The sequence below is a fragment of the Antennarius striatus genome, chromosome 8 (genome assembly GCF_040054535.1).
Source record: "Antennarius striatus isolate MH-2024 chromosome 8, ASM4005453v1, whole genome shotgun sequence".
In the NCBI taxonomy this organism is placed as follows: domain Eukaryota; kingdom Metazoa; phylum Chordata; class Actinopteri; order Lophiiformes; family Antennariidae; genus Antennarius; species Antennarius striatus.
This window is the reverse complement of record NC_090783.1, coordinates 10,376,264-10,402,979: the sequence shown is the minus strand read 5'-3', so window position 1 is coordinate 10,402,979 and position 26,716 is coordinate 10,376,264. Positions and strand designations below refer to the sequence as shown.

The 26,716-nt window shown below is 43.8% G+C and overlaps 1 protein-coding gene across 3 annotated transcripts; it reads right to left on the bottom strand.

Annotated features, from left to right (window-relative positions):
* Positions 1 to 11,087: 11,087 nt before the first annotated feature.
* On the bottom strand, positions 11,088 to 26,716 carry mafgb (v-maf avian musculoaponeurotic fibrosarcoma oncogene homolog Gb). 3 transcript variants are annotated; one of them, XM_068321504.1, is made up of 3 exons: positions 26,565 to 26,716; positions 16,167 to 16,232; positions 11,088 to 16,090 (listed from the first exon to the last, which is right to left on the bottom strand). In XM_068321504.1, exons 2-3 carry the CDS (start codon positions 16,200 to 16,202, stop codon positions 15,605 to 15,607), a joined length of 522 nt encoding a protein of 173 aa, XP_068177605.1. In that variant the 5' UTR covers positions 16,203 to 16,232; positions 26,565 to 26,716; the 3' UTR covers positions 11,088 to 15,604. The 3 variants fall into 3 exon arrangements, with proteins under 3 accessions (XP_068177605.1, XP_068177607.1, XP_068177606.1); XM_068321506.1 differs by lacking the exon at positions 26,565 to 26,716 and adding an exon at positions 25,924 to 26,008; XM_068321505.1 differs by lacking the exon at positions 26,565 to 26,716 and adding an exon at positions 16,362 to 16,414.

The window sequence follows — 26,716 nt, the reverse complement described above, 5'->3', positions numbered from 1 at the left end:
CCCACCATCCAGATGCAAATCGACTCTCTGCAGGAGGTAGATGACGGCATCATCAACTCCCAATTGGGGCCTATATTACCAGTACCAGATTACCAGAAAGCCTACGATTCAATGCCACAAATGTGGATACTGGAATGTCTGGAACTGTATAAGATCAACAGGACACTAAGAGCCTTCATCAAGAACTCAATGGGAAAGTGGAAGACAACCCTGGAGACTAACTCCAAGCCAATTGCCCAAGTTAACATCAAGTGCAGCATATACCAAGGGGATGCACTATCACCACTGCTGTTCTGCATAGGCCTGAACCCCCTCTGTCACATCATCACAAAGGGTGGCTACAGATACCAATTCCGAAGTGGGACAACAATCAGCCATCTCCTCTACATGGATGACATCAAGCTGTATGCCAGGAATGAGCGACAAATTGACTCACTGATCCACACCACCAGGATCTACAGCGACGACATAGGGATGTCATTCGGATTAGACAAATGTGGCCGGATGGTATCAAGAAGAGGCAAGATGATCAGAACTGAAGGGGTTGACCTCCCAGGGGACAGGATAGAAGACATCAAGGACAGCTACATATACCTTGCATTCCCATAGGATAATGGAAATCATGAGGAGGCCGCAAGGAAGTCGTCCACAGCCAAATACCTCCAGAGAGTAAGGCAAGTCCTGAGAAGTCTGCTGAATGGCAAGAACAAGATCCAAGCCATCAACATGTATGCACTGCCTGTCATCAGATACCACGCTGGGATCATAAGCTGGCCAAAGGAGGAGATAGAAGCCACAGACATCAAGACGAGAAAGCTCCTCACCATGCATGGAGGGTTTCACCCCAAGTCCAGCATCCTGAGGCTGTACACTAAGCAGAAAGAGGGAGGCTGAGGACTAGTGAGCATCAGGGCCACTGTCCAGGATGAGACATCAAAAATCCAAGAGTACATCAGGAAGATGGTGAATGCTCAGTGAATGCCTTAGACAGCAGAAACCTGAGGAGGAAAAGGAGGAGGAGGAGACAACATGGAGGGACAAGCCCCTACATGGCATGTACCACCGTCAGATAGAGGAAGTGGCTGATATCAAGAAGACCTACCAATAACTGAATAAAGCTGGACTGACAGACAGCACAGAGGCACTGATCATGGCAGCACAAGAACAGGCCCTAAGTACAAGAGCAATAGAGGCCAATATCTACCACAGTAGATCTGACCGAAGGTGCAGGCTACGTAAAGAAGCCCCAGAGTCAGTCCAGCATGTGGTAGCAGGGTGTAAGATGCTCGCTAACTCAGCATACATGGAAAGGCACAACCAAGTAGCTGTGATAGTGTACAGCAACATCTGTACCCAGTATGGACTAGAAGTACCCAAATCCCAGTGGGACATACCACCAAAGATGGTTGAGAACGACAAGGCTAAGATCCTGTGGGACTTCAGCTTCCAGACTGACAAACAGCTGCTGGCTAACAAACCGGACATAGTGGTGATGGACAAAAAGCAGAAGAGCGCTGTGGTGATAGATGTGGCGATTCCAGCTGACGCCAACATCAGGAAGAAATGCTTCGGAATTGGTATCCGTAGCCACACTTTGTGATGTATCTGTAGCCACTCTTTGTGGCTATATATATATATATATATATATATATATATATATATACACACACACACACACACACACACACACGCACACACACACACAAGAAAATAAACATACATGATCTACCAGCAAAGTTGCCGGTAGATCATCTTTGTGAGGGTCTGCTGTGTGTATTGGGGGTTCTTGAAACAGTCTTGCAATCCTCTGAGGAGAATGAGGAGCATGTTTCATTTTACATGAAGAATAAAACAAATGAACATAAAAAGTTATATTAAAAATGCAGTATATGGTTATAATGGGACTCAATGGTCAAAAGTTTGACAAGACGCCAACTGGTAAAATGCAAATATCCTAAACACTTCCAATTACAGGTATTCAGAAATTTTGAAAATAAAAATGAAAAAAATACTGATCAATTCATATATCTAGTCTTTTAACTGACTGATATATTGTGAGACAAACAGATAAAAATCGAACAGAAACAGTGCGTTATTGTAATTAGGAGCCATGAATGAATTTACAGGTATTTTGTATTATGAGATGATATGATGATGGTTTGAATATTGTATTTGTTGTTGTTTGTGATGTTGTTTTTTGTGATCTCATTGAAGGAATAAGTGAGTCAAATGGATGCATTTTAGAAATGAGCAGAAAGTAGCTTCTGCATATATGGAAAGGGCTCTGTCTTGGCCTTCCATCCACAAAGAGGACGTAAAGGCTCTCCAAGACTACAGTCTTTTCCTCAGAATTTGCTCGAATGCCATGGAAGGGGTGGAATACAGGAATGAGCTAGATCTACCTGCCAACATGCTCGCCATTATAAAGAAGTTGCCTTACAAATTCAGAGACAAGTGGAGAACTGTAGCCTGTGAGTTGTAAGAGAGGCGCAATCAGAGACCTACATTCAGTGACATCACCAATTTTATTGAGAGACAAGTAAAAATCTTAACTGACCCAGTGTTTGGAAATATCCAGGATGTTCCCTCAGCAACATTAAATAAAGGTGTGAACGAACTCAAGCAGCAGCCACGCACTGGGATGAAAGGAACAAGCTTTGCCACCACTGTAGCTCCAGTAGGAAAAATAAAACACAGCCCAGAACCAAAGAGAAGGAACAACTTCAAGCTTCAAGGAGGATGTGTCTTTGTTGTGAAGGCGGACACACATTGGATTTGTGTCCTCAGTTGGAGAGAAGAACCCACAAAGAGAAGATAGGCTTCTTACGAGAAAAAGGTGTCTGCTTTGGCTGTTTGTGTAAAGGACACACCAGCAAAGATAGCAGAAAACGTATTTCTTGTGCAAAGTGTGGTCTCCTACATCCAACTATTCTTCATATCCCTCCAAAGGAAAAAGCAAAGGACTCTGAACAAGAAAAAGAGAAATCAGAGATAACAGTGGACAGCACCCTAGTGTCAAGTGGTCTGACTGGGGCTGGTGATCATGATTGTAAACTTCCCATAGTTTCTGTACAAATTGAGTCAAAAAAGGGCAGCAAAACTGTTACCACATATGCCTTTTTAGATCAAGGAAGTACAGCTGTATTCTGCACAGAGGCGCTGATGCACAAGCTTGCCCTCAGAGGAGAGAAGACACGTATTCTTTTGTGGACAATGGCCCAAGAAAAGGTGGTGAGCAGCCAAATCGTGTCGGGATTGAAGGTTTCTGGCTTAAAGTATGATCATTTCTGTGAACTGCCCAAGACTTTCACACAGGAGCGTATGCCTGTCCACAGTGGGAACATTCCAAGACAGAGGGATCTTCAGGGATGGCCTCATTTAAAACAAGTTTGTTTGCCTGAAATAGATGCGGAGATTGAACTGTTGATTGGAACAAATGTTCCTAAGGCCTTGGAACCATTGCAAATCATTCACAGTGTAAATGGAGGACCCTATGCTATCAGGACGATGCTGGGATGGACTTTGAATGGACCTCTGAAGGTAGAAAGTGAGGAAGCAATGGATTGTGAGCAGCCAGAGTTGTCAGTGAGCAGAGTGTCATTTGTGAATTTGGATGAACTTTGGCAGCAACAGTTCAAGATGGATTTCCCTGAATGCAGTGTAGATGAGCAACCTGGAATGTCAAGAGAGGATCAAAGGTTTATGGACTTGGTTACAAACTCAGCAAAGCAAGTGAATGGCCATTACCAGATTGGCTTACCATTAAGGAATGAGGAACTCAACATGCCAAATAACAGGATAATTGTGTAGTAACGTGCCAAGTACATCAAGAATGAGACTTCCAGGTTCAAAGTCTTTGTTGCCAACCGAGTTTCAGAAATTCTCAAGGTCTCACGTTCTTCTCAATGGAGGTATGTCGACACTGCAAGCAACCCAGCCGATGTAGCCTCTAGAGGTTTGAAAGTGGATGTGTTACCGGTCCCAAATACTGAGGGACGTAATAACAAATGAATGGTGGTTCTGTACGCCTCGCAACCTGAAAACACAGGAAAACAGTCACAGGAATGAGAGAGACGAACCACCCTTGTTGCATCTCCAGTATGTTCTCTTTTTATTTCACAATTATTCACAACATTATGATAAACATTCATGTCCCTAATCTCTCCCTAATACAATAAAGTTCATGTCTCAATGTCCATTATGTGGCTCTCATACTGTATGTCCATGCTTCAACTCCAGGACACAGTGTATTCCGCTCCATCTCACATCAGTCAGTTTAAGATTTTCCACATAAAACTCAAAATAAACCAAAAATAAATAAACATGAACCAGAGGGATTCAGATGGTATATTACTTTTGTCCCAAAAGCATATTTTCGGCATCTATGCTATTACCATGGCTAGTATGATATGTAGTGCTCTAAAATCAATTTCACATTTACTGTACCAAAATCCACTGAAAGCTACTTACAGTAGTATAAGACTGGTGTAATCTAAAACAGTAAACTCATTGCATAGGGAATGTTAATGGACTAATATACAGTAAAACTAACAACTTTAAAACTGACGAAAATGCAGTTTCACCCTTCATACTGTAACTATTTATTCCTGAAAGGCACATGAAACTAACAGTGCTTTTTATAAACAGAAAATAGCCATTCAAAAATATATGCATCTGCTTGTTCAAGTAATTTCCTTTAATGCACCATAGTAAACAAAGATCCTATAGTATTAGTTTAATCGTATCCCAACAGAAACACTCTATTTACAATGTTTGTCAGGTGTGCAGGGCCAAAAGAAGGAAAACAACTAAAATTTTGCTACACAATGTGCACATATGCAAATGAACTCTGCCTAATATTTAACAGGTAGGCGCCATTTTCTGAAACTCCCGCCAAGCGGCTTTGCTTGCTAGGCGGAGTTTTCTAGCTAACATCAAACTTACTTTTATACGTTGAGAAACGCCACCAAAGCATGTCAATAATGCTAAAAATAATTATCTCTTAGAGGGTAGTCATTTTGTGGTTGTCACAGTAGACTAACCTGAAAACACAGGAAAACAGTTACAGGAACGAGAGAGACGAACCACCCTTGTTGCATCTCCAGTATGTTCTGAGGAGAGGGGCCGAGGTCCGTCACCTAGAGTCACCTGGGTGCAACGCGACCTGCACTTAGGTTCCGCCCTCCTGTTTCCCTGCTACATGAGTTACTTTGTCTCAAAATAAAGACGAAATTAATATCTGGGAGGACAGACGTTAATATAAAAATGTTTCATCAATTAGAATTGGCGAAAATAAAGTGCTGACAAATCAGTAAAATAACATGTAAAAATTAATCCCCAACAATAAAAACAAATATGACCATATATTTTGAGTGTACCACAGATGCATTCCTCAAGAATCTAACATGGGTTTTGGGTCTGCCTCTTCTCTGTCAACCTGAGTGTATATGGCCTGTTAATCCTGAGGACGTTCATCAGCTTCCACCAGATGACCCTGAGATCAAGAAAGCTGCTGTTGTGAATGCTGTACAGGCCAGAGAAGAGAGTGATGCTGTGACTCGCATGATTACTTACTTTTCATCTTGGACTGGTCTGAAAAGATCCGTGGCTTGGATGTTGAGATTCAAGGACTGGCTCTTGGCTTGTTGCAAGAAGAGGAAACAATTGAACACCGAACTTTCACAGTCTAATTTGGATGTGATACAACAAAGATGTTCTTTAGAGGAAGTTATGCATACCTATCAAGAGGAAGATAGTTCCAAGTTGTCTGTCAGTGGAGGAACTGGAGAAGGCCGAACTGGAGATCATCAGGTTCTGCCAGAGGAAGAAGTTTCCAGAAGAATTCTCCAGGCTGCAAAATGGCAAAAGTGTTAAGGGCTATAGCCACATTTACAAACTTTGCCCACGTGTTGAAGATGGTGTTCTGAGAGTTGGCGGTCGGTTGAGTAGATCATCTATGCCCGCGGAGGCTAAACATCCCCTAATAATGGCTAAAGACTTCCATATCTCAGACATGCTTCTGAGGCATATTCACCATGAGGTGGGACATGACGGCCGTAACCACATGCTAGCCAAACTGCGGGAGAGGTACTGGATTACTGGGACTGGTACATCTATAAGGAGCGTTTTATCCAAGTGTGTCATCAGTCGTAGACTGAACACTCAGCCTTTGTTCCAGCAGATGGCAGATCTACCTGTTGAAAGAGTTACTCCAGATGAGCCACCATTTACTCATGTTGGAGTGGACTATTTTGGACCGTTTGAGGTGAAGAGCAGAAGGAGTGTTGTGAAGAGATATGGTGTTATCTTTACCTGTCTGGCTATACGTGCAACTCACATTGAAGTGGCAACTTCACTGGACACCGACTCCTTCATAAATGCACTCAGATGTTTTATAGCAAGACGAGGTCAGGTTCAGGAACTGCGCACAGACATTGGGACAAATTTCATTGGAGCAGAGCGTGAGTTGAGAACAGCTATTGAACAGTGGAACCAGTCTCAGATCAATAATGCACTTCTTCATAAAGGAATTAAATGGACCTTTAACCCCCCTGCTGGTTCGCATCAGGATCTTGGGAGCGGCTAATCCGTTCAGTGAGAAAAGTCCTAAATTCTACTTTGAATGTGCAAAATCTGGATGAAGAGGGACTTCACACAGTTCTTTGTGAGGTGGAATCCATTATCCATAACTGCCAGCCGATTACCAAAACATCTACAGATCCAAACGACTTGGAAGAATTGACACCCAACCACCTTTTGCTGTTAAAAACCTTACCATCTTTACCACCAGGAGACTGCCAGGAGGAGGATATGTATGCTCGCAGGCGATGGAAGCAGGTGCAACACATGTCGGATTTATTCTGGAAAAGGTGGGTTAAAGAATACTTACCACAACTACAGGAGCATCAGAGATGGACCAGAGTGAAGTGCAATATTGTCCTTGGAGATATAGTGCTCATTATGGACAACACTGCTCCTCGAAATTCCTGGGTCATGGGAAAAGTCCTTCAAACCTTTCCAGACAGACAAGGATTTGTGCGTCAGGTGCGGATTAAAACAAAGAGCAGTTGTCTGGATCGTCCAATAACAAAGATCTGTCTACTACAGGAGGCTGAAGCTGGATGAGGAGCAGCTGCTGAATATTGGAACACTTTGACACCCAGTTTGACTTTGATTTTGACTGAGTTGCCAAAGACTGATGGCTAAAAAATTCTTTTGACAGACTGATTGTTGCCTTTACTTACTATTGACACAGGAAGAAAGAAGACAGAAGACAAGATATGTGTTATGGACTTTAATGATATTAAGCTTTTAACTGTTTCATGTCTACTATAATATGAATGTGGGTAATTATTATGTGTTATCCTAATAATTAGGGGCTGGAGTGTAGGAGCCATGAATGAATTTACAGGTATTTTGTATTATGAGATATGATGATGGTTTGAATATTGTATTTGTTGTTGTTTGTGATGTCGTTTTTTGTGATCTCATTGAAGGAATAAGTGGGTCAAATGGATGTGGGCGTGAACGTCAATATAGGTTAAATAGGGTATCTTCTCACCTGTATGGATGAGAGAGAGAGGGTGAGCGGGGTTGACGTATTTTTTGTTGATCGCCGCAACACGCAAAACATGCAACACATCACGCAACATTTTTTATTGATACGACTTTGTGAGTCACTTATATGAGTTTGTGAACAGTTTTTATGAGTTGATTATTCTTTTTTCGTTAATAAAGGATTAAATGTATTTTTATGTATTGTGGTGATTTTTGCCTGGAAGCGCGTCTGACAAAGGAAAGCCCCTTCGTCAGCCACTCAGCGTCTTATTGGTTTGGAAGTCGCTACATTGTATATTTCAAAGACAAGTGAAATTCATATATAATGTAATACATTTATAATGTAGCCGCAAGAGGACAAATGTAGCCACAAGAGGATATAAGCCAGTGTCTTATTGTGCCGGTCCCAAGCCCGGATAAATACAGAGGGTTGCTTCAGGAAGGGCATCCAGTGTAAAAGTTTTGCCAAATCAAACATGCGAATCAAACCTATGACTTCCATACCGGATTGGTCGAGGCCCGGGTTAACAACGACCGCCATCGGCGCTGCTGACCTCCAGGGTGCCGGTGGAAATTGTCGAAGTTGGTCGAAGAAAGAGAGGAGGAAAGTGTGATTGCAAGAGGAGAGAGAAGAGGAACGCCAAGAGTATAGGACTGACAGTAGGGACGTTGAATGTTGGAACTATGACAGGAAAAGGTAGAGAGTTGGTTGACATGATGCAGAGGAGGAAGGTAGACATACTGTGTGTCCAGGAGACCAGGTGGAAAGGTATTTATGCTAGAAGTTTAGGAGCAGGGTTCAAGTTGTTCTATCATGGTGTAGACAGGAAGAGAAATGAAGTAGGAGTTATCTTGAAGGAGGAGTTTGTTAGGATTATCCTGGAGGTTAAAAGAGTGGCAGATAGAGTGATGAGTCTGAAGCTAGAAATCGAAGGTGTGATGTTCAATGTTGTTAGTGGGTATGCTCCACAGGTAGGATGTGAGCTAGAGGAGAAGGAGAAATTCTAGTTGGACTTTGATGAAGTGATGCAGAGCATACCTAGAAGTGAGAGAGTTGTCATTGGTGCAGACTTCAATGGACATGTTGGTGCAGGAAACAGAGGTGATGAGGAGGTGATGGGCAGGTTTGGTATCCAGGAGAGGAACGTAGAAGGACAGATGGTAGTTGACTTTGCAAAAAGGTTGGAAATAGCTATACTGAACACTTTCTTCCAGAAGAGGCAGGGACATAGGGTGACCTATAAGAGGGGTGTTAGGAGCACACAGGTAGACTATATCTTGTGTAGACGTTGTAACCTGAAGGAGATCAGTGACTGCACATTAGTGGTAGGGGAGAGTGTAGCCAAACAGCATAGGATGGTGGTGTGCAGGATGACTCTGGTGGTGAGGAAGATGAAGACGGCAAAGGCGGAGACGAGGGCAAAGGCAAAGAAGAAGTGGGACACTGAGAGGATCGAGGAGAGTAGACACGAGTACAGGGAGATGCAGCGTAAGGTGAAGGTAGAGATAGCAAAGGCCAGACAAGGACCTTATGATGACTTGTATGCTAGATTGGACAGTAAGGAGGGAGAAACTGATCTATACCGGTTGGCAAGACAGAGAGACAGAGATGGGAAGGACGTGCAAAAGGTTAGGGTGATTAAAGATAGGGATGGAAGTCTATTGACAGGTGCCAGTAGTGTGATGGGAAGATGGAAAGAGTGCTTTGAAGAGTTGATGAACGTGGAAAATGAGAGAGAACAAAGACTAGAAGAGGCAACTGTTGTGGACCAGGATGTAGCAAAGATTAGTCAGAATGAAGTGAGGAGGACATTGAAAATGATGAAGAGAGGAAAGGCAGTCGGTCCTGATGATGTACCTGTAGAGGTTTGGATGTGTCTAGGAGAGGTGGCAGTAGAGTTTCTGACTGGGTTGTTCAACAGGATCTTAGATAGTGAGAAGATACCTGAGGAATGGAGGAGAAGTGTGCTGGTGCCCATTTTTAAGAACAAGGGAGATGTGCAGAGTTGTGGCAACTACAGAGGAATAAAGCTGATGAGCCATACAATGAAGTTGTGGGAAAGAGTAGTGGAAGCTATAGACTAAGGGTAGAAGTGAACATTTGTGAACAGCAGTATGGTTTCATGCCAAAAAAGAGTACTACAGATGCAGTATTCGCTTTGAGGATGTTGATAGAGAAGTACAGAGAAGGCCAAACGGAGCTGCATTGTGTTTTTGTGGATCTGGAGAAAGCTTATGACTGTGGTATTGTATGAGGAAGTCTGGAGTGGCAGAGAAGTATTGTGATCTGATGTGAGAGCAGGAAACAGGTGGAGGAGAAGCTACAGAGTGGAGGTGTGTCCTGGAAAGGAGAGGAATGAAGGTTAAAGAAAAAGAAAAAGACAGGAGACAGAGCTGGAGGTAGCAGAGATGAAGATGCTGAGGTTCTCTCTGGGAGTGACCAGGATAGATAGGATCATGAATGAGTACATCAGAGGGACAGCACATGTTAGAGGTTTTGGAGATAAAGTCAGAGAGGCCAGACTGAGATGGTTTGGACATGTCCAGAGGAGAGATAGTGAATATATTGGTAGAAGGATGCTGAGTTTTGAACTGCCAGGCAGGAGGCCTAGAGGAAGACCAAAGAGGAGGTTTACAGATGTAGTGAAAGAGGACATGAAGGTAGTTGGTGTGAGAGAAGAGGATGCAGAGGACAGAGTTAGATGGAGGTAATTGATTCACTGTGGCGACCCCTGAAGGGAAAAGCCGAAAGGACAAGGAGAAGATTAAGCGATTATAATTCCCTTCGTGTGGTGCAGTGACTTTTTTCGATATTTGAGGTGCGTTTGTGTTTTCTACTAAACCATTACTGAAACTAAATAAGTCAGTAGAAAGATACAGCATATATAAAGAACAGAACCATATTAAAGCAGGATTTTCAAAAACGTAGTGTTACTCTAAATCTAGCTCCCCGGACAGAGCAGCCAGTTTGTGGCTCATCTTCATCATCTTCAGCTCTTCCACGGACTACTTCCTCCTCTCCTTGATGGTGTTCTCCAGGACATGGGGATCATGGGGAACATGTTCCAGGTCCCGGAGCAGTTCCATGTTCTCCTCTTCCTTCTGCTTCAGCTGGGCCTCCCGCTCCTCAAACCTCCTCAGCAGGTCCCGCTTCTGGACCTCACTGATGTATGACCAGTCAGAAGCTTCCGCGATGAGCTACCACAACACATCTGTGCACTGCAGGTATAATCTGCAAACCCCAGCCTGCAGCCTCTTCAGCGTGTCGGCGTGGTCCTGCTGCAGGGACAGCTGGTTCTCCTGGATCACGTTTGCGGAGGCCAAGGCAGATCAGGATCACTGAGCAACAGAGTGTAACGTGGTAGGTAGCTAAAAACAACAAAAATGTCCATTTTTATCCCGAGGGGTTCACAAGGGTCAAGAAGACAATCACAGGAGGTAAATCCAGCTACATGGTTGGTGACATGGTTAGTGATATCACAAGAGAGATAAAAAAATTAGACCATTCGAAAACATGTTTATTGGTCATATACAAAATAAAGTAAGCTGTTTATCAACAAACATACAGTATATACAACAATAAATTAAGATTCATCAGATGATGAAACACTTAATTCCATGATTACAAATAGCTCGTCATCATCACTTAACGCATCTACAAATTGCAAAAACAAGTGAAATAAATTAGTTAAAGATAAATACAAAGACTGTCACATTTTAAGTATTTCCCATAGAAAGTACTGTCATAGAATATTTTATTATACCCCATAGAGAAATATTACAAAACACAACTTCCAATACAAGGGCTTTTCTGAATAGGCTTTGCCATATTCACACAAGTCAGTGCATTTCTCTAGCTTTAAACTGACCATAACCCACTTTGAGACACAGAAATATGTCCCAGACCCTAACAGCAAACTGGCCGAACTCTCCTTTGCAGATATGTGTGGTTTGATGGAGGAAAATGCAATAAAAAACAAAAATCTACTGTAGCTGTAGTGCTTTTTTCCAGTTACAGACTGTGATTTACTTTGCATTATCCCAGATATCCCCCCACATCTCTGTTATCATTACACCCAGCTCTTTTTCCCAGATCACCCCCAGCGCCCTAACCCCATCATCTGAGCAGTCCCTCAGACAGTTATAGAAGGCAACCTCGCAACCCACGACAGCGGAAGAAGCGGGTACTAACAATGTATATATACTGTATAATCTAGCTAGAATTATGATTTGAAAACAAGACAAATATGTAACTGATGAGAACAGTCCAGTGTGTGTGTGTGCTGGGGGGGACAAAGCAAACATGATTATTGATCAAAACACCAAACAAACGATCAAAGGAATCCTTGGCTCATTAACTCTAATTGATCGGCTTTGGAGGTGGGTGAAAGGGCTCTCGGAGTCCAGTGGCGTGACAGACAAGCAAAACAACTGAACGAATACACACCAATGGATCAAGCAGCATGATAAGGAGTTAATGATTTGCATCTTCAAGACTTAAGGGACATTCTGAAGCGGGGCCTCACAGCCCGCCGCTGACGGTTGCCAGGGGAGCGAGACCTTTTATCAGGTGTGTCCCCACCACTCCTTTCTACCTCTGTAAAATATTTATACAAGTGGCTTCACAGCAATTGCTTGGGTTTGTGATGGAATTTCATGAGTACATGACTCCTCTAGAGGCAGAAGAAAATAAGGTCAGTGTGTCATACAAGCGATTTAATTCCATCATAAAAAGTCACCAATTGTTTGAGAATCACTGACCACGCCTACTCCGATAATTTAGCTAGAAAGTGAAATTTTTTACCACATTCATATAGAAAGCAGACAAATACTGTTTTGTTTCGTTTTTCAAGAGTTGGATGGCAGCCACACTGTGTTTAGCATTTTGGGTTCTGCTAAATTTCAAAAGTACTTATCCGTTTAATTTATTTATTTACTTAAAAACCACCACTTCATATGGAACCTGCAGTTACAAAACTTGACACAAGTACAGTAGCATCACTGCTCCCATGTGGCAGGAGGTCTGATTTTTCCCTACATACGTTATATAATTAGAGTTGTCTATAAGACAGCAGCCACCATGTTAATGCATTTATGTATCACAGTATGCATCAATTTAAACAGGAGGAGCAACAAAGTACAGCTTGGTGCCACAGATAGCAGATAAAGTTTGACAAGCGCTGAGAAGATTGATGCTTTGCCTCAACTTGATAAAATCTAAACATCAGCAGAAGCTGTATATTTCTTATTTTTCTGTATCGCTCCCACCACACAGGACCTGCCAGCACAAGCAACAAGCAATTATAAAGAAGAGACTGATGGAGAATGTATAAAAAACTAATGCATGAGAAAATGGAATAATGATGGTTAAAAAAAACAGGATATGTACTTAAAATATAGAACACATGCAGCCCGGGTGAGATAACTACTAATATTTAGTAGCTGAAAGTCATGTTTTCCTGTGGTAACATGTTCGTATTTCTTATTCACACTTGACCGAGCACGCAAGCTGCTATCAAAATAAAGACAATGAAGAAATAATGTTTTAAAACCCCAACCCCATCCGATGCCTTTTCTCTTTTTCCATATTTAAATTTCACTTTCGATTAATGTAGGGTAGAGATGAAGTCATGCCTCAATTTTCTTATTAACTGCACGGCAGTCGGCGAGCTACAGTAACTCCTTCACAGTGGAAACGTGGCGGTTTGGGTAAAAGGCTGCATGTATCTCCTATTTTTATGTCATTCAATGACTCTGCTTAAATCAGGGTCCCACTTGTGGAATAAAAAGCATTTGAGGCAACTGTACTTTATCAGGTAAACCCACCTTTTTGACAGATAAAACTATTAAATAGCAGAATACATTTTTGTCACTTCATAAAGCACCAAATACAGAAAAAAATTTGCATCACTTCCCTGACACTGAACAGTTCAAAAACAAACAGGAACAACATTATATACACATAACTATATAAAGTGTATACAGCCAAAACAAATACCTTAATCACACACTACAAAAATAACTTATTGAAGGAGTCGGAGTGATGCAGCCGTGAAGGTACACTGTTGAGCTTCACATCCTTTACCTCATCAAACCCTTCCTCATCCCACCAAAGCCCCACAGTCCTGCTCTTAAATATGGAGAAAAGGGTCTGCTAAAGAAAGTAAAATGCACAAATTAGACGTGCAGAAGAGAATCAGGTGAATCCAACACGCCAGAGCCGAGCGATGAGGCCGGGAGGATGAAGACTTTACGGTTAGAGAAAGAGTGCATTTACCCACAGTGTCATCGCCCACTTCGGTGTGAAATCTAACGAGGAGCAAAGTCGTATCCATGAAATAGTGAACATTATAGTTACCTCGTAACACACCTACACAACACACCACACACTAGTTCACGGTTACACACGCGTCTAGTCACTAGAGAGAAACAAAGCTATTCAGTAGTTAAGCCACTTTTGGTACAATTGCAAAATAGAGATACTGTATATCAAACAGATTGTTACACCTTTTTTTTTTACAGGTAGTTACAAACAATGCAAAGATAATCGTCTTTATAAAATTCGAGACTCCATAATACATAGACAAAGATTCTTTCAGGATATTACACCACGTAAGACGACTTTTATGCTAAGATCCAACGAGATGACGTCCCATTTGTGTGACTTGAAATGAAGAGAAGTATCTGATTGGCTGACGGCAAAATAACAAAAAGGACCTCAACTGTTAAAAGCAAGAGGGATGCAACGTAAACTGGTTGCAAACTGCGAGCATCACAACCTGGATTTAAAGTCAGCAGCCAATCAAATGGACACTCAGACATAACGGACGCCATCTTTTCAACTGTCAAGTCACATAAGTGAGTGTTCTGAAAATGTCCTGATGGGTTCTACACAGCTCGAACAGCAACGCACAACCAGAGTTCAATGCTGTCACAATCTGATTCCTGATAGATCAGTGTTTCCCATTGAGCACAGGTACACCCACTCACCTGTAAATGCCCACAAATCTCCGCCTCAACTTGATTCATGATGGGATACCAAGGCACTTGCCCTTCCAATTCACTCAACTAGTTTTGAGAGGAAACTCCAACAGTAAGCGACTTCTTACAAACTCAGATGAGATGAATGAGTTTCATGAAGTGAATCTCCTTTTCTCTGAATCTTTTTTTAAAGTTATATCCCAGAAATGCTGGAACCGACAAATGGAAGGACAGAGAAAGAATAGAACAAGTGAGAGTAACTAATTAACAAAATACAGCGATACCTAAACAAACACGCTTCACAGAATTTCACAAAATTCCGGATATATAACAACTGACATACAGAGAATACACTTTGGACCTCATGTGAATTACGACACAGTACAAAACAGTAGAAATACATTTACCACCATTGTGTTACATATATTTTTCTATAGTAGTTTCTTAAAAGTTTATTGGCTTGGCAGAACCAGATGAGTTTCCTCTGCAGGTCACATTAAACCCTGTGTATTCTAACACTGTGTCAGTCCTTGTAGGAATACACTAACACCATCTCCTGATTTAATACGTATTTGAATATTTTTGTCAGTGTGGAGAATTCAAGCATTCCTCAGCTGCTTCTAGTGTGGATTACTATGCACGTACAGATATCTGATGAGATCTACCAGCAGTTAAACTCGACACTGAACACTTGACTGATGAAAATGGCAAATAAACTTGCGTGGTTTTTCCAGTGTTCTAGGTAATTATGTTTTTTTTTCTCCATACGGGAATAAAACTTTTTCCAATTCATTGACTTTCCACTGAATTCAGCGACCGTAGAGACTCTGTGTGTGTCTGTCCTGTGCTAAATGATCACGCGCTGACCGACGGCTCGCTTATTTAATGATCTTCTCCCGCTCCATCCTTTCCTGCAGCTGCACTGATCTTAGGGATGGGTGACGCGAACATGCCGATGAAGATCGCCCAGCTGTGTGAAGTCAGTGCAGATGGAGGAGAGGCGGCTGCCAGGGAAGAAGAGTTGCTCTGCTGCGGATGACCTCCACCTCGCTTACCTTTCGCTCCCTCATGACCGTGCGTCTGTTTTTGACTTCACTATTGTGATCACGCTTGTCGCCGTGGCAACCTTCCCTGGTATAAGTGGACCAATCACTGACGACGGCACCCCTCCCCCGCCTCCCCCACCTCCTGCCCTGACCCCGACTCCGACAGTGGGGCTCCGCGCCACAGTCCTGGCAAACGTCTGTAACGCTTCATACTTCGATCTGAGAGCGTCCAGCTCCACCCGCATCGAGGCGTTCTCATTGGCCAGTTTGTCCACCTCCTGCTGCAGCTGGGCCTTCTGCTTCTCCAGCTCCTCCTTCTGGGTGACCCGCTTCACCCGGCAGCTGGCGGCGTAGCCCCGGTTCTTCAGGGTGCGCCGCCGCTGCTTCAGTTGCAGGATCTCCTCTTTCGAGAGCCCTCGGAGGTGTTGGTTCAGCTCCCGCACCGACATGGTCACCAGCTCATCATCGGTGAGGCTGGTGCCATTCTCCCCCGGCTCACGCTTCACCTGGAGGAAGAAGAGGAGTGAGGTCAATGTGGGAAATAGGAAACACAGAAAATTTAAAGTAAATCCGTTTTTTCACCTTCAAGGCTTTATTTCCTTTGATATTCGTCGTCATGCCACAAGAGCCTTGCTCTTCTGAACAGACCTGCAGAGATCCAAAAAGCATGAGCAATATGTACGTAACACACAGAGGCAACAACAGTCCATCACTGCCATCAGCTAAACATGCCCAGTGTGTACGAACATGCAGCTGGACAAGTGGACGCACACACACCTTAAACCTGTTGTAGCAGCATGTTCAAGTGTCACACATCCCTGTTGTGGCGCGTGAGTGAAAGTGACACATAGACTCACTTCCTGTTTCCTGGTGGTGTCACTGTCAGTACCAACCACCTTCGTGTTGTTACACTTCTATTGGCTGGCTTTAAACCAATAGGTATGAAATATTCGTGAAAAAGGGGAAGTGGTCAAATTTATGGGAAGGACTCAAGGGGAAAACCGACTGTTAAGGCCCTAAAACACACACACACACACACACACACACACACACACACACACACACACACACACACACACACACACCACGCACACACACACACACACACACACACACACACACACACACACACACACACACACACACACACACATACACACACTTGTGCCAACATGAAGACGAGAAACAAAAGGATGAAAACATCAGAAGTCAACAAAGACAGTTGAGAGATGAGATGAGATCAGCACAGACGAGCGTCTCCACGCTCAACGAGACGCTTTGTGTGGTCGGCCTGTGTGTGTGTGTGTGTGTGTGTGTGTGTGTGTGTGTGTGTGTGTGTGTGTGATAGTGTGTGGCTATTGTTGCCGACGCCGAGCAATCATCATGAGACCGGTGATGATGACTCAGCATATTGCTGATCTCTCACCCTCATCCACAAATGTCTGTGCAACCCTCACCACGATCAAGCACCTTTCCTTAAAGATGAGGGTGTGTGTGTGTGTGTGTGTGTGTGTGTGTGTGTGTGTGTGTGTGTGTGTGTCCAAGTTTAAAAAAGTCAGAAACGAGTCGTGTAATTTAAAAAACGCTCCCTGTTTTGTGCAGTGATCAGTGACAGCCGGCAGTGTGTCTGCTCTCCTATCATTTTTCTATCTTTCTGTTTAAGGGCCAGGAGTTGAGCTTGCCAGCGAGCCTCCCCCACAATGCACCTCTGCCTGTCTGTCTGAGAGGGTGTGAGAGTGTTTGCGAGAGGTTATAAATAGCCTTAGATCAAAGAAAAAGGTACGCAACGAATGCACACAAGTCACTGTGAACGCACACGGAACGGATCCGAAGCACTGCAGCTCCAAACTTCACTACATCATTTAACGGAATGTCCTGTCTGGATGGAGCCTCCAACAGCCAGAGGGTCATCATCGCACAATAGATGGATCAAAATTGCATAAAGACTGACGGGAGCTGCTGGGGGGTTGGGTTGAGGAAGAGCAGAGGAAGAGGAAAAACTGGGGTGGGGGGGGGCTTTATTCCTGCCAGGCATTAGTGCATTTCTCCTGTGCCCAAAAACCCTAACCCCTCCCCCGCAACCCAATCTATATACAAACAAAACACACTCATACACACACACACACACACACACACACTGGGCTATGCCAATGGGGCACAATAAAACACATGAAAAACTGCTGAATAATGCTTGATCGGTGCAGAAATTGAGCTGGCTGTGAATGCAGCGCTCTGCTGTTTTATTCTTTACTTGTCTGAACGTTATTGAGATGTGCGAAAACCAATTGTGAAAAGAATTCACGAAAAAAAAGCAGCTATCACATCATAATTATTTTATATAACCTCTATGTGACGTTCTGCTGTTGTGACTCACTTTAAATGACATTGTTTTGCAGTGAGTTATCAATTTAATTATTGTGGTTTAGAAAAAAATTAGTTACACTGATGAGATACTGATGTAATGATTATTTTATTATTGTTTAAAACTCTCACTACGCCCTCATTCTGTCTGTCTCTATTTTATGCCTTGTCCAATATAACAACATTTTAAACATTTTAAAATTGGCTAATTGTTTCAAATTAATTGAATAAAATGTCAAATGAAGTGATAAATGTTTATCTCAGCTTCCAAGAAGCGTCAACAATTTGCTTAAGCAAGATTTTTTTATATTTAATCCTCGAAGTCTATTATCATACAAGACTGTTCACATTTGGGGGGACAGAACTAATTACCGGTAGGTAATTCAGTCTTTTGGCTTAAAATTCAATAAATGAATTCATTAATTAGCAGAATTGTCAAATATTATTACTGGTACATCGATTGACATACCATAATTGTTTCAGCTCTTTTGAGTGTACCTCTTATCATCTCTCCATCATCAGAGCAGTCATAAATGGAGTGTTAATAGAGTATACTCAGTGAACGGTGCATTAAGGTCGAGGTCTATTTCATCAAGGTTAGTCAACAAGAACCCGGCTGACACCACGGTAACCGCAATAAACCGGCGTGTCTGTGCACAAATGTGTGTAAGTCACCCAGGTTAAAGATCAGCTGCTGAGCAAAGGCATCGCCATTCATCTTGAGCACACACACCCACACACACACACACACTTACACACACACACACACAAAGTACCAAAGGTGTCCTTCCCAGAATGCTTAGGGGGTGGTTGCTGCAGTGTGGTCAATGCCACGCTCACTGTTGCTACAACAGACAGCTTTTTTGCTGTGGCAGGCTGTATTTTTATGGAGCAACCAAAGGAACGCTGACAACTCAAGAGCAGAGCCGCTTACAGTTACAACACTCACACACACACACACACACTCACACACACACACACACACACACACACACACACACACACACACACACACACACGCACACACACACACACACAGTTTCTCTCTCTCACACACACAGAAACACACACATGTGCACGAATGTGGGGAAAGGGAGAGAAGGAGGTGAGATGTGCTGGAATATGGCTAGACAAACATAAAAGGTAAAGATAAAGCGTGTAAGAGAGAGAGAGGAGCAGAAAGATGAATACAGAGGAGGTAAAAGTAGGAGAAGGAGGACCTAGTGGTGGAGGAGAACTGGAAGAATGCTGATGTCTCCAGAGCTGATTAGTGTTACAGCAGAGACATCACACCCACAACCCAGAGAAAAATGCTGAGTATGGAGGTGGGACGGGGGGGGGGGGGGGTGCAAATGACAAGGGAAAAAGAAGAGAGGATAAAGAGAGAGGCAAGAGAGCAAGGCGGAGGAGGAGGAGAGAAGGGGGACAGAGTGGTAGGCATGAAGGGAGGAACAGGAGGAGGGCGGGAGGAGGGGGTGAAAATGCATCCTCAACACATTTGTAAGAGCTTAGCTGTTGGGTATGAAGGGGGTGTGGGGAGAGAGGGAGAGAATGGATGGAGAGGGATTGGGGTAAAAAAAAAACCCTCAACTCAGCGACGACCACCACTAAAACCTTCAATTAGAAAAGTTGTGAAGCTAAAGCCACTGAAATGAAGCTGCTGCTGACCCCCAGAACCTCAACCCACACCCCGACCCCTAGTTCCTCACACCAGAGATGAGAACACAACAATTGACGGTAGAGAAAGGAAACAAAGCAGAGAAGGTGTGTAACGGTGGTGAGCAGGATGACAAACGGACGGAGCTCAGAGAAAAAAACCTTCCGCTCCGGCCAGAGAGGAGCTTCTAGGAAAGAGTCTTCCTTCTTCAAAGCTGGTGGCACACACACACACACACACACACACACACACACACACACAGAAAAGTAAATAGCCAGAGTAAAGGCTTCAGAAATGACCCGAGGCCGGTGTGTGTGGGAGGACATGAGCAGAAACAGGCGCGTCTAAAGGATGATCGGGAATAGATCGTCAGAGGTCATTTGTGATGCTGTGGCAAGTCTGTGTACTGAATAATTCCAACACAACAACTGGCTTGACTGCACCTCCTCCCTCAGGCAACTCTCTGAGCAATAATGGAGAACACAAAGGATGGATAGCAGCCGAGCGAAGACGCAGACATGACATGATGGAAAGACATAAAGAGAGCAAACAGGCAGGGAGAGGGAATCAAAACCTTAGAGCCCTACAAAACTCCTGATTGCGGCCTTCTTTTAGTTTTATTTCTTTATAAAAAGAGGAAGAAGAGTCCTGGTGCTCATTGATCCAGCGTGGGCTGAGGGTGTTGAGGGAGCTCGTAAATAATTGACAACGTGCACCGCGTGAAGGCTAATTGAGAATTAGGAATCAGATCAGCGATAATGGCAACCTGCGTACAGAGAGGTGGGAGGCCCACGGAGGGAGGATGAGGAGCAGGAGACAGGAGGGGGAGACAAGACAAGGGTCTGAGCGAGCGGGGAAGGAAGGAAGCTATTAATTGGGAGATATGCAGAGCGTGAAATAAGCGTGATAACAGAGAGTATGAAGAAAAGGAGATGGAGAAAATACAGAGGAACCCCAAGAGGAGACATCCCGGGGAGCAGGAGTCAAGCTCCTTGTGGGCAGAGTGAAATAAATGGATGGAGCTCGCTGTGGACGGGCCAGTTTAGTGTGAGACGGTGTTTGTGTGTGTGTGTGTGTGTGTGTGTGTGTGTGTGTGTGTGTGTGTGTGTGTGTGTGTGTGTGTGTGTGTGTGTGTGTGTGTGTGTGTGTGTGTGTGTGTGTGTGTGTGTGTTATTAAAGGGCAGAAAAAGTCCTGGCGTCGACACGTTTTTCCCATTCCAGGTAGTAAGTTAGAGTGTGATGACAAATTTCCCAACACAAGCAAAAAAAAGTGCGCTGTCAGGCAATTGAGCTCTGGCACCTTTTTTCCATAAGTGTTTTTTTTTAAAGAGAGGAGAAAGAATGTTGTGTTGCTTTATTTCACATGGAGAGGAGTTAAATGACATGACAGCTTTACCTTCCTGTGCATCACCGACAAAACACACACACACACACACACACACACACACACACACACACACACACACACACAAACACACACAGAGGGTTTCTCTGACCACGATCAGGTCCCCCGGTTGCTGTCAGTCATTTAAGATGGAATGACAGATTTTGTGTTTCATCCACAAACTGGGCACAATAGCGCACGCATGCGCACTTGTCCTGGAGTGATGATATACAGTTAGCTTTTCGGTCCAATGCATGACAAATATTTTAGTTCATCTCGCAAAGGATTTAAAGAAGCTGACATAAAGGTCAAAGGCAGCTCAGTTTCCCTGTTACTTCATCACATCTTAGCGATGTGTCTGTGTTATTATTAATTATTAGTGAATCTTTCCACAAATATTCTGGAATATCAACTGGATTCTGAGCATATTTCGACATGTAGCTGATCTTATGTTAATGTTCTACCATCTAAAACTAAACACTTCATTCAATGCAAACAATAAGGGCAGATTAATCAACAATGTCAATCATTACCAGTTAGATAAAACAGCTAAAAGGTGATTTCCAATGCAGAAATTTGATGAGAACCTTTGTTCAATAGAAATAATTTGACGCCGCAGGTGAAGACAAAAAGCTGGCCGTGACACTTACATCTTTGTTCCCTCTCTTCTCTCGCTGGTGTTGACCTGCTGTTTGTCTGGGTTTTTTTATTTAAGAGCAAAATCAGAAAAGCGTACAGTCCTTTTCTGGGATCATCACACTGCAGTTGGAAAATGCGGCATTTGAGGCGCATGGAGATGATGCAACTGGTAGACAACCGCCGGTAAGGTTGGTCCTGTTACCAGGGCCTTGCATCTACACTGCTCCAGTCCCCAAATCCCAACACTACGAGCTAAACAACAACAACAACAACAACAACAACAAAAAACTGTAATGCAGCGGGGTGAGTATGTACGTGTCTATTTGTGTACAGGTGGGGATGAGTCTGTCTTCACCTGGAGCTCAGAAGTCCAACATGAGAGTGATTTGTAATATTAGTCCTTGAATGCACCACAACCACTTCAGGACAAATGGTCCCAATTGAACTTCAACTTGTTAACCATTTTTTATCCTTCTGATCTTTCCCACTCGTCAGAAAGGAATTTATCTATCTTAATTTTACGTTTTTCTCGGTTATCCGACGGTTTTCTGTTAATAAGGAAATGTGGCATTGTGGAGGGATTTTTAACAAAAACGCAGACACACAAAGTCAAAAGAACACAAGGACAAGCAGCACACTCTCATGGAAGCAAGAAAAACAGTGGAGCACAGCAATGATTATGCACCAGATCTGCTTACACCATATTTCATCATTACTGTGGAGAAAAAACACTCAACTATTGATCTGCCCTGCTGCTTCCTTCCCTCTCTGCCTCTCTCTCTCTCCCTCACCTCCTCTCCAATTCCATCTTTTATTCCTGCTCTTACTTCTCTCTTTCAGCTTCTCTCTCGCTCTCAGAAATCTGCAAGCAGAACATGATATTTCTAAAATAGATTCGAGTAGTACACAAGATTACAAAAACGCAGACATAAAAAACGCACACGAGGAGGAGAATATAAAATTGGGAACAATCCGGTCCTGTAGCCCCACAACAAAGCCACATGTTACAGTATATTGCTGCGCATCATTAGCGACTGCCTCATATTACAGATTACATGAACACCAAACTGAATAATAAGAAAGAAACTACTTGAACCAAGAGTTTAAAGAAAAACACCCAACGCTGACAATGAATTCTTGCTCTGTTTGTTGTCTTGTTTGCTAATTGTAATATTATTTATGGATATTTCCCAGCTGGTATCAGAACTTTCCCACTAATGTGTCTCGTCAGTGAACAGTTCTTGTACGACTGTCAATACAAAATCAAACAGTGAATCAATTTAGAGGTGATCGGCTTCTGTTGAGAAAATGTAACGATTTGAATAGAACACTTTTATAACACTGAGATATCTAATCAGACGCTTGGGAATGGTATCAGTTCCAAACTGGAAGCTGGTATTTTTGTCAACAATGCTCATCTAGACAAACCGGACCTAAAGAACTGATTCTGACCTGTTGTATAAATACATATACATATGTGCAATTTCCTCCAGGATTATTAAAGTATCTATCTATCTATCTATCTATCTATCTATCTATCTATCTATCTATCTATCTATCTATCTATCTATCTATCTATCTATCTATCTATCTATCTATCTATCTAAAGTGCTTTAATTAATAAGACGTGTTTAACAAGCTTATTTGAATTAATTTTTCTCTTTTTATTTCTGTCCATTGGTTTTTGAGATGTTCTGCATGGATACACTGTGTGCACATGTGCAGACCCTTTTTTCCCAAGGGCAGGTAGACTGTCGTCTTACAATGACAGTGTCGTGTGTTTGAATCCTGACCTGAGGGAGTTTGGAACTTCTTCCTGTCTGACATCCTTCTGGGCTCCAGCTTCCTTCCAAAGTACACAAACAAGCAATTTGGAACTCTAAAGTGAGCTAATACTGTAAATATAGTTTAATATTTTGAGCCTAAAATACATCTTAACCTGGATAAAAATATAATTACATTGTAAAAACATACTTTAATTAAAGTAAATTTAACAAAACATATGTGACCTCAGTTGTAGAAATTGAACATAAAGTAAATATAAGGTGCAAAACCGAACGATATAAAACATTTCCTCATGCTACAACTTCCTCCAGCATCTTGCAAGTGCAGCTGGTAATTCTCACTCACACGTGCACACACACACACACACACACACACACACACACACACACAAATCACAGCCCCTAGAGCCACCAGATCTTAGTGTCTTGTAGGTGTTTTATATCTCCTGCTCCTTTCGCATGCTCTCTTTCTCTCTCACACACACACACATTCACACACATGCACCAGACAAGGCAAAGAAACTAGCTGTGGTAAGTAACAAGTGAAAACGCCATCTGTCAAGCGAGAGCGCATTTGCTTCGCCTCAGCATTTTCAGGGGAATGCCTTGAAGACAAAAAGGTCCTTGTTCTCAATCTCTCCGCAAATCCCATCTCTCATTCTTCCTCCTTCTTCCTTCATCCCCCCTTGCTCCATGCGCTTCGCCGCACCGCCACCATCAGCAAAGTTGCACACATAAGCATTGGTCAGCGTTCAATTACTGTGAACACCAGGGAAAAATGGGGAAAGTACTTGACAGAGAAATGCACTTCAAGCACTGATTAAATACTGATACCAAGTATAAAAAGTTTAGCCCCGTTTGTGTGTGTGTGTGTGTGTGTGTGTGTGTGTGTGTGTGTGTGTGTGTGTGTGAGTGTGTGTGTGTGTGTGTGTGTGTGTGTGTGTGTGTGTGTGTGTGTGTGTGTGTGTGTGTATACAACCAGAAAGGAAATTGATAAAAGCGCGTGAAAGTGAGAGATGGGGGGTGGGGGAGACAGGGGGTGGGTTGCTGCCCTCCCCAGCACTGATACAACTGTTTCATCATTATGACCCTCTATTACAGTATACTTGCCAACTTGCTTACCACATACTTTTGATACACTCTGCAGAGTGCTGACTGCGACTAAAGCTGCTGATATGGAGTCATTAGGGGGTGAAGTTTCTGTTTTTCCTCAGCCCACAGAGCTTCCCTATTAACCCACTCTTCAGTGTTTAAGAGATGCAACGCTCATATGTTGCTACTAGGCAGCAGATAATGGTCCATCTACAGGAGATCAATCAGAGGATCTTCCTTTGCAAGCATTACAGTTCACTGGGGCCTTTTCTTTTTTTAGCACAAGTGTCTGTGAGGGCTGATGAGCAAATCAATACTACACATTAGGCTAACTGCCACAGGGGTGTGTGCTCTCCCCAGCTTGATTTGCTTTTTTTTATTTTGGACAAATACACAGATAAGACAAAAGGTTAGTTTTTCATGAGCAGGCATCTTCTCTTTTCCTTTTCTTTAGTTCTACTTATTTAATTTAGCTTGATTTTTTTTGGGACAAGTCCTTTGTGGCTGCTGTCCGTCAGAAGTGCTATAAATAAACTTTACTTGCTTTTCTTTTGTTGTTTTAACCAAACGTGAGTGAGAGTAGTACAGCTGGGATCATTTGACTGTTGACTGCCTCTGAATTTGAAAATGTTTTATTCATGTCACGACCCGAAAATAAAAAAACAATTTAGTCAGCTAAATAATTTACACCATATTTGCGCGGCCTGCGCGCTATTTCTTCACATTTGCTCCAAGCGCATTTTGATGTGTGTGTTTAAGCCGCGCTGAATAATCAAACCTCAATAAAAACGAACAAATTCAGCTCTCGTGACATTTTAAATACTCGTTCTAGCCCACGCGAGCTCTAATTATTCCATAAAGACGTCAACATCCGCTCCGTGACAGCCTGTTTATTCCAGAGCCAAGCCGGCCCATAAAAACCGAGCTCGCCGTTCACTCGCGCCAGACCTTTGTCCGCCCGCCCGCCGCCGGTGCCATGTTGCCATGGCTCCCTCATGCCTCCGCTCGGCTCGAGCGAACGTTGAGAAATAACAACGTAGTGATGAATCAGCATCTCTGCCGCGAGCCCGGCCGGTGTCCAGCCAGGCACGCGCGGGAGCAGACTGGTTCTCTCCGTTTCAAACAAAAATATACCCGCACGAGTCACTCAGACGCTCCACCTGGGCTCACCTGGGATCCACGCACCGTGGGCCCGACGGAACACGGGTCGCTCCGGTGGAGTCACCGGGAACAGCTGGAACGCTCCGGTTCGCCGCTGGACGCGTGACAGCCACGGAGGCACCGCGACAACAGCTACAGTTGTTTAGGTAAAAACAGACTTCATAAGTCACACAAACGAGCACCGGATCAACAACACGGTGTCAAATCTCCAAAAGAAACTCAAAAACCGAACCACATCGACTTTGAAGCGGGCCATCTTACCTGCGCGGAAGGCAAAAGACGAGTCGACGCGGCGGATGGCTCCCCGTTGGTGTCCGCCGCTTCAGCACCTCGCACACCGCGGATAGCCGGAGTCACTACCGCTGAGCTGACGTGTTTGTGAGCTCTCCGGACCCTCACAGAGCCCGAACACCAACCTCTACAACGGCCACAGCACGAGGGAATCCCTGACCGGATCGGCGGCGCGTCGAGCCGACCTGTTCTCCAACTCAACGCGCGGTTTTCTAATTCCGACACATGGCTTCTTCTAGCAGCGCGACAGCCGTGAGCCGCGTCTCCCCCCTTTGTCTGTCTTATTATGACATCGCCGGTTGCCGGTCGGCGTGCCTTTCAAGTGACCGGAGCCGTTCTCGGGAGAGCGCGTACGAACGCCTGTGACGACAGGATCGTGATGATTCAGCATTATCAGACCGCTGCCCTTTAAACGGCAGCGGCGTCGCTGTGAGTTGGGCTGGACAGGCGGCGGCGGCGGCGGCGGCGGCAGCGCACACCGGGACAAGCGGCAGCACAAGCGCATCCGCACATGGCAGCGGCGGTCGTCGTGCACACTCAGCAAAACAACAGCAATGTATTCAGCACTTACAAAAAATATTTCAGGTTGGACTCATATATAGCTGACTCACCAGAAGTCTTACCGGCGTCTTTTCGCCCACCGCGCCTTCGAAGGTCGGGTTTCGCGAATGGTTGGTCGAGTCGGTGTGGAGAGAGACGGTTGGAGAAATGATTTTTTTTTCCGCTCACGCCTTCTCGCTGGTCTCCTGATAAATCCACTCCT

Coding starts and splice junctions, on each gene's coding strand:
- mafgb (XM_068321504.1), bottom strand. CDS start 16,202: ATGACGACGAATATCAAAGGAAATAAAGCCTTGAAG. Junction 16,091..16,166: donor AAGGAAATAAAGCCTTGAAG/GTGAAAAAACGG, acceptor TTCTTCCTCCAG/GTGAAGCGTGAGCCGGGGGA.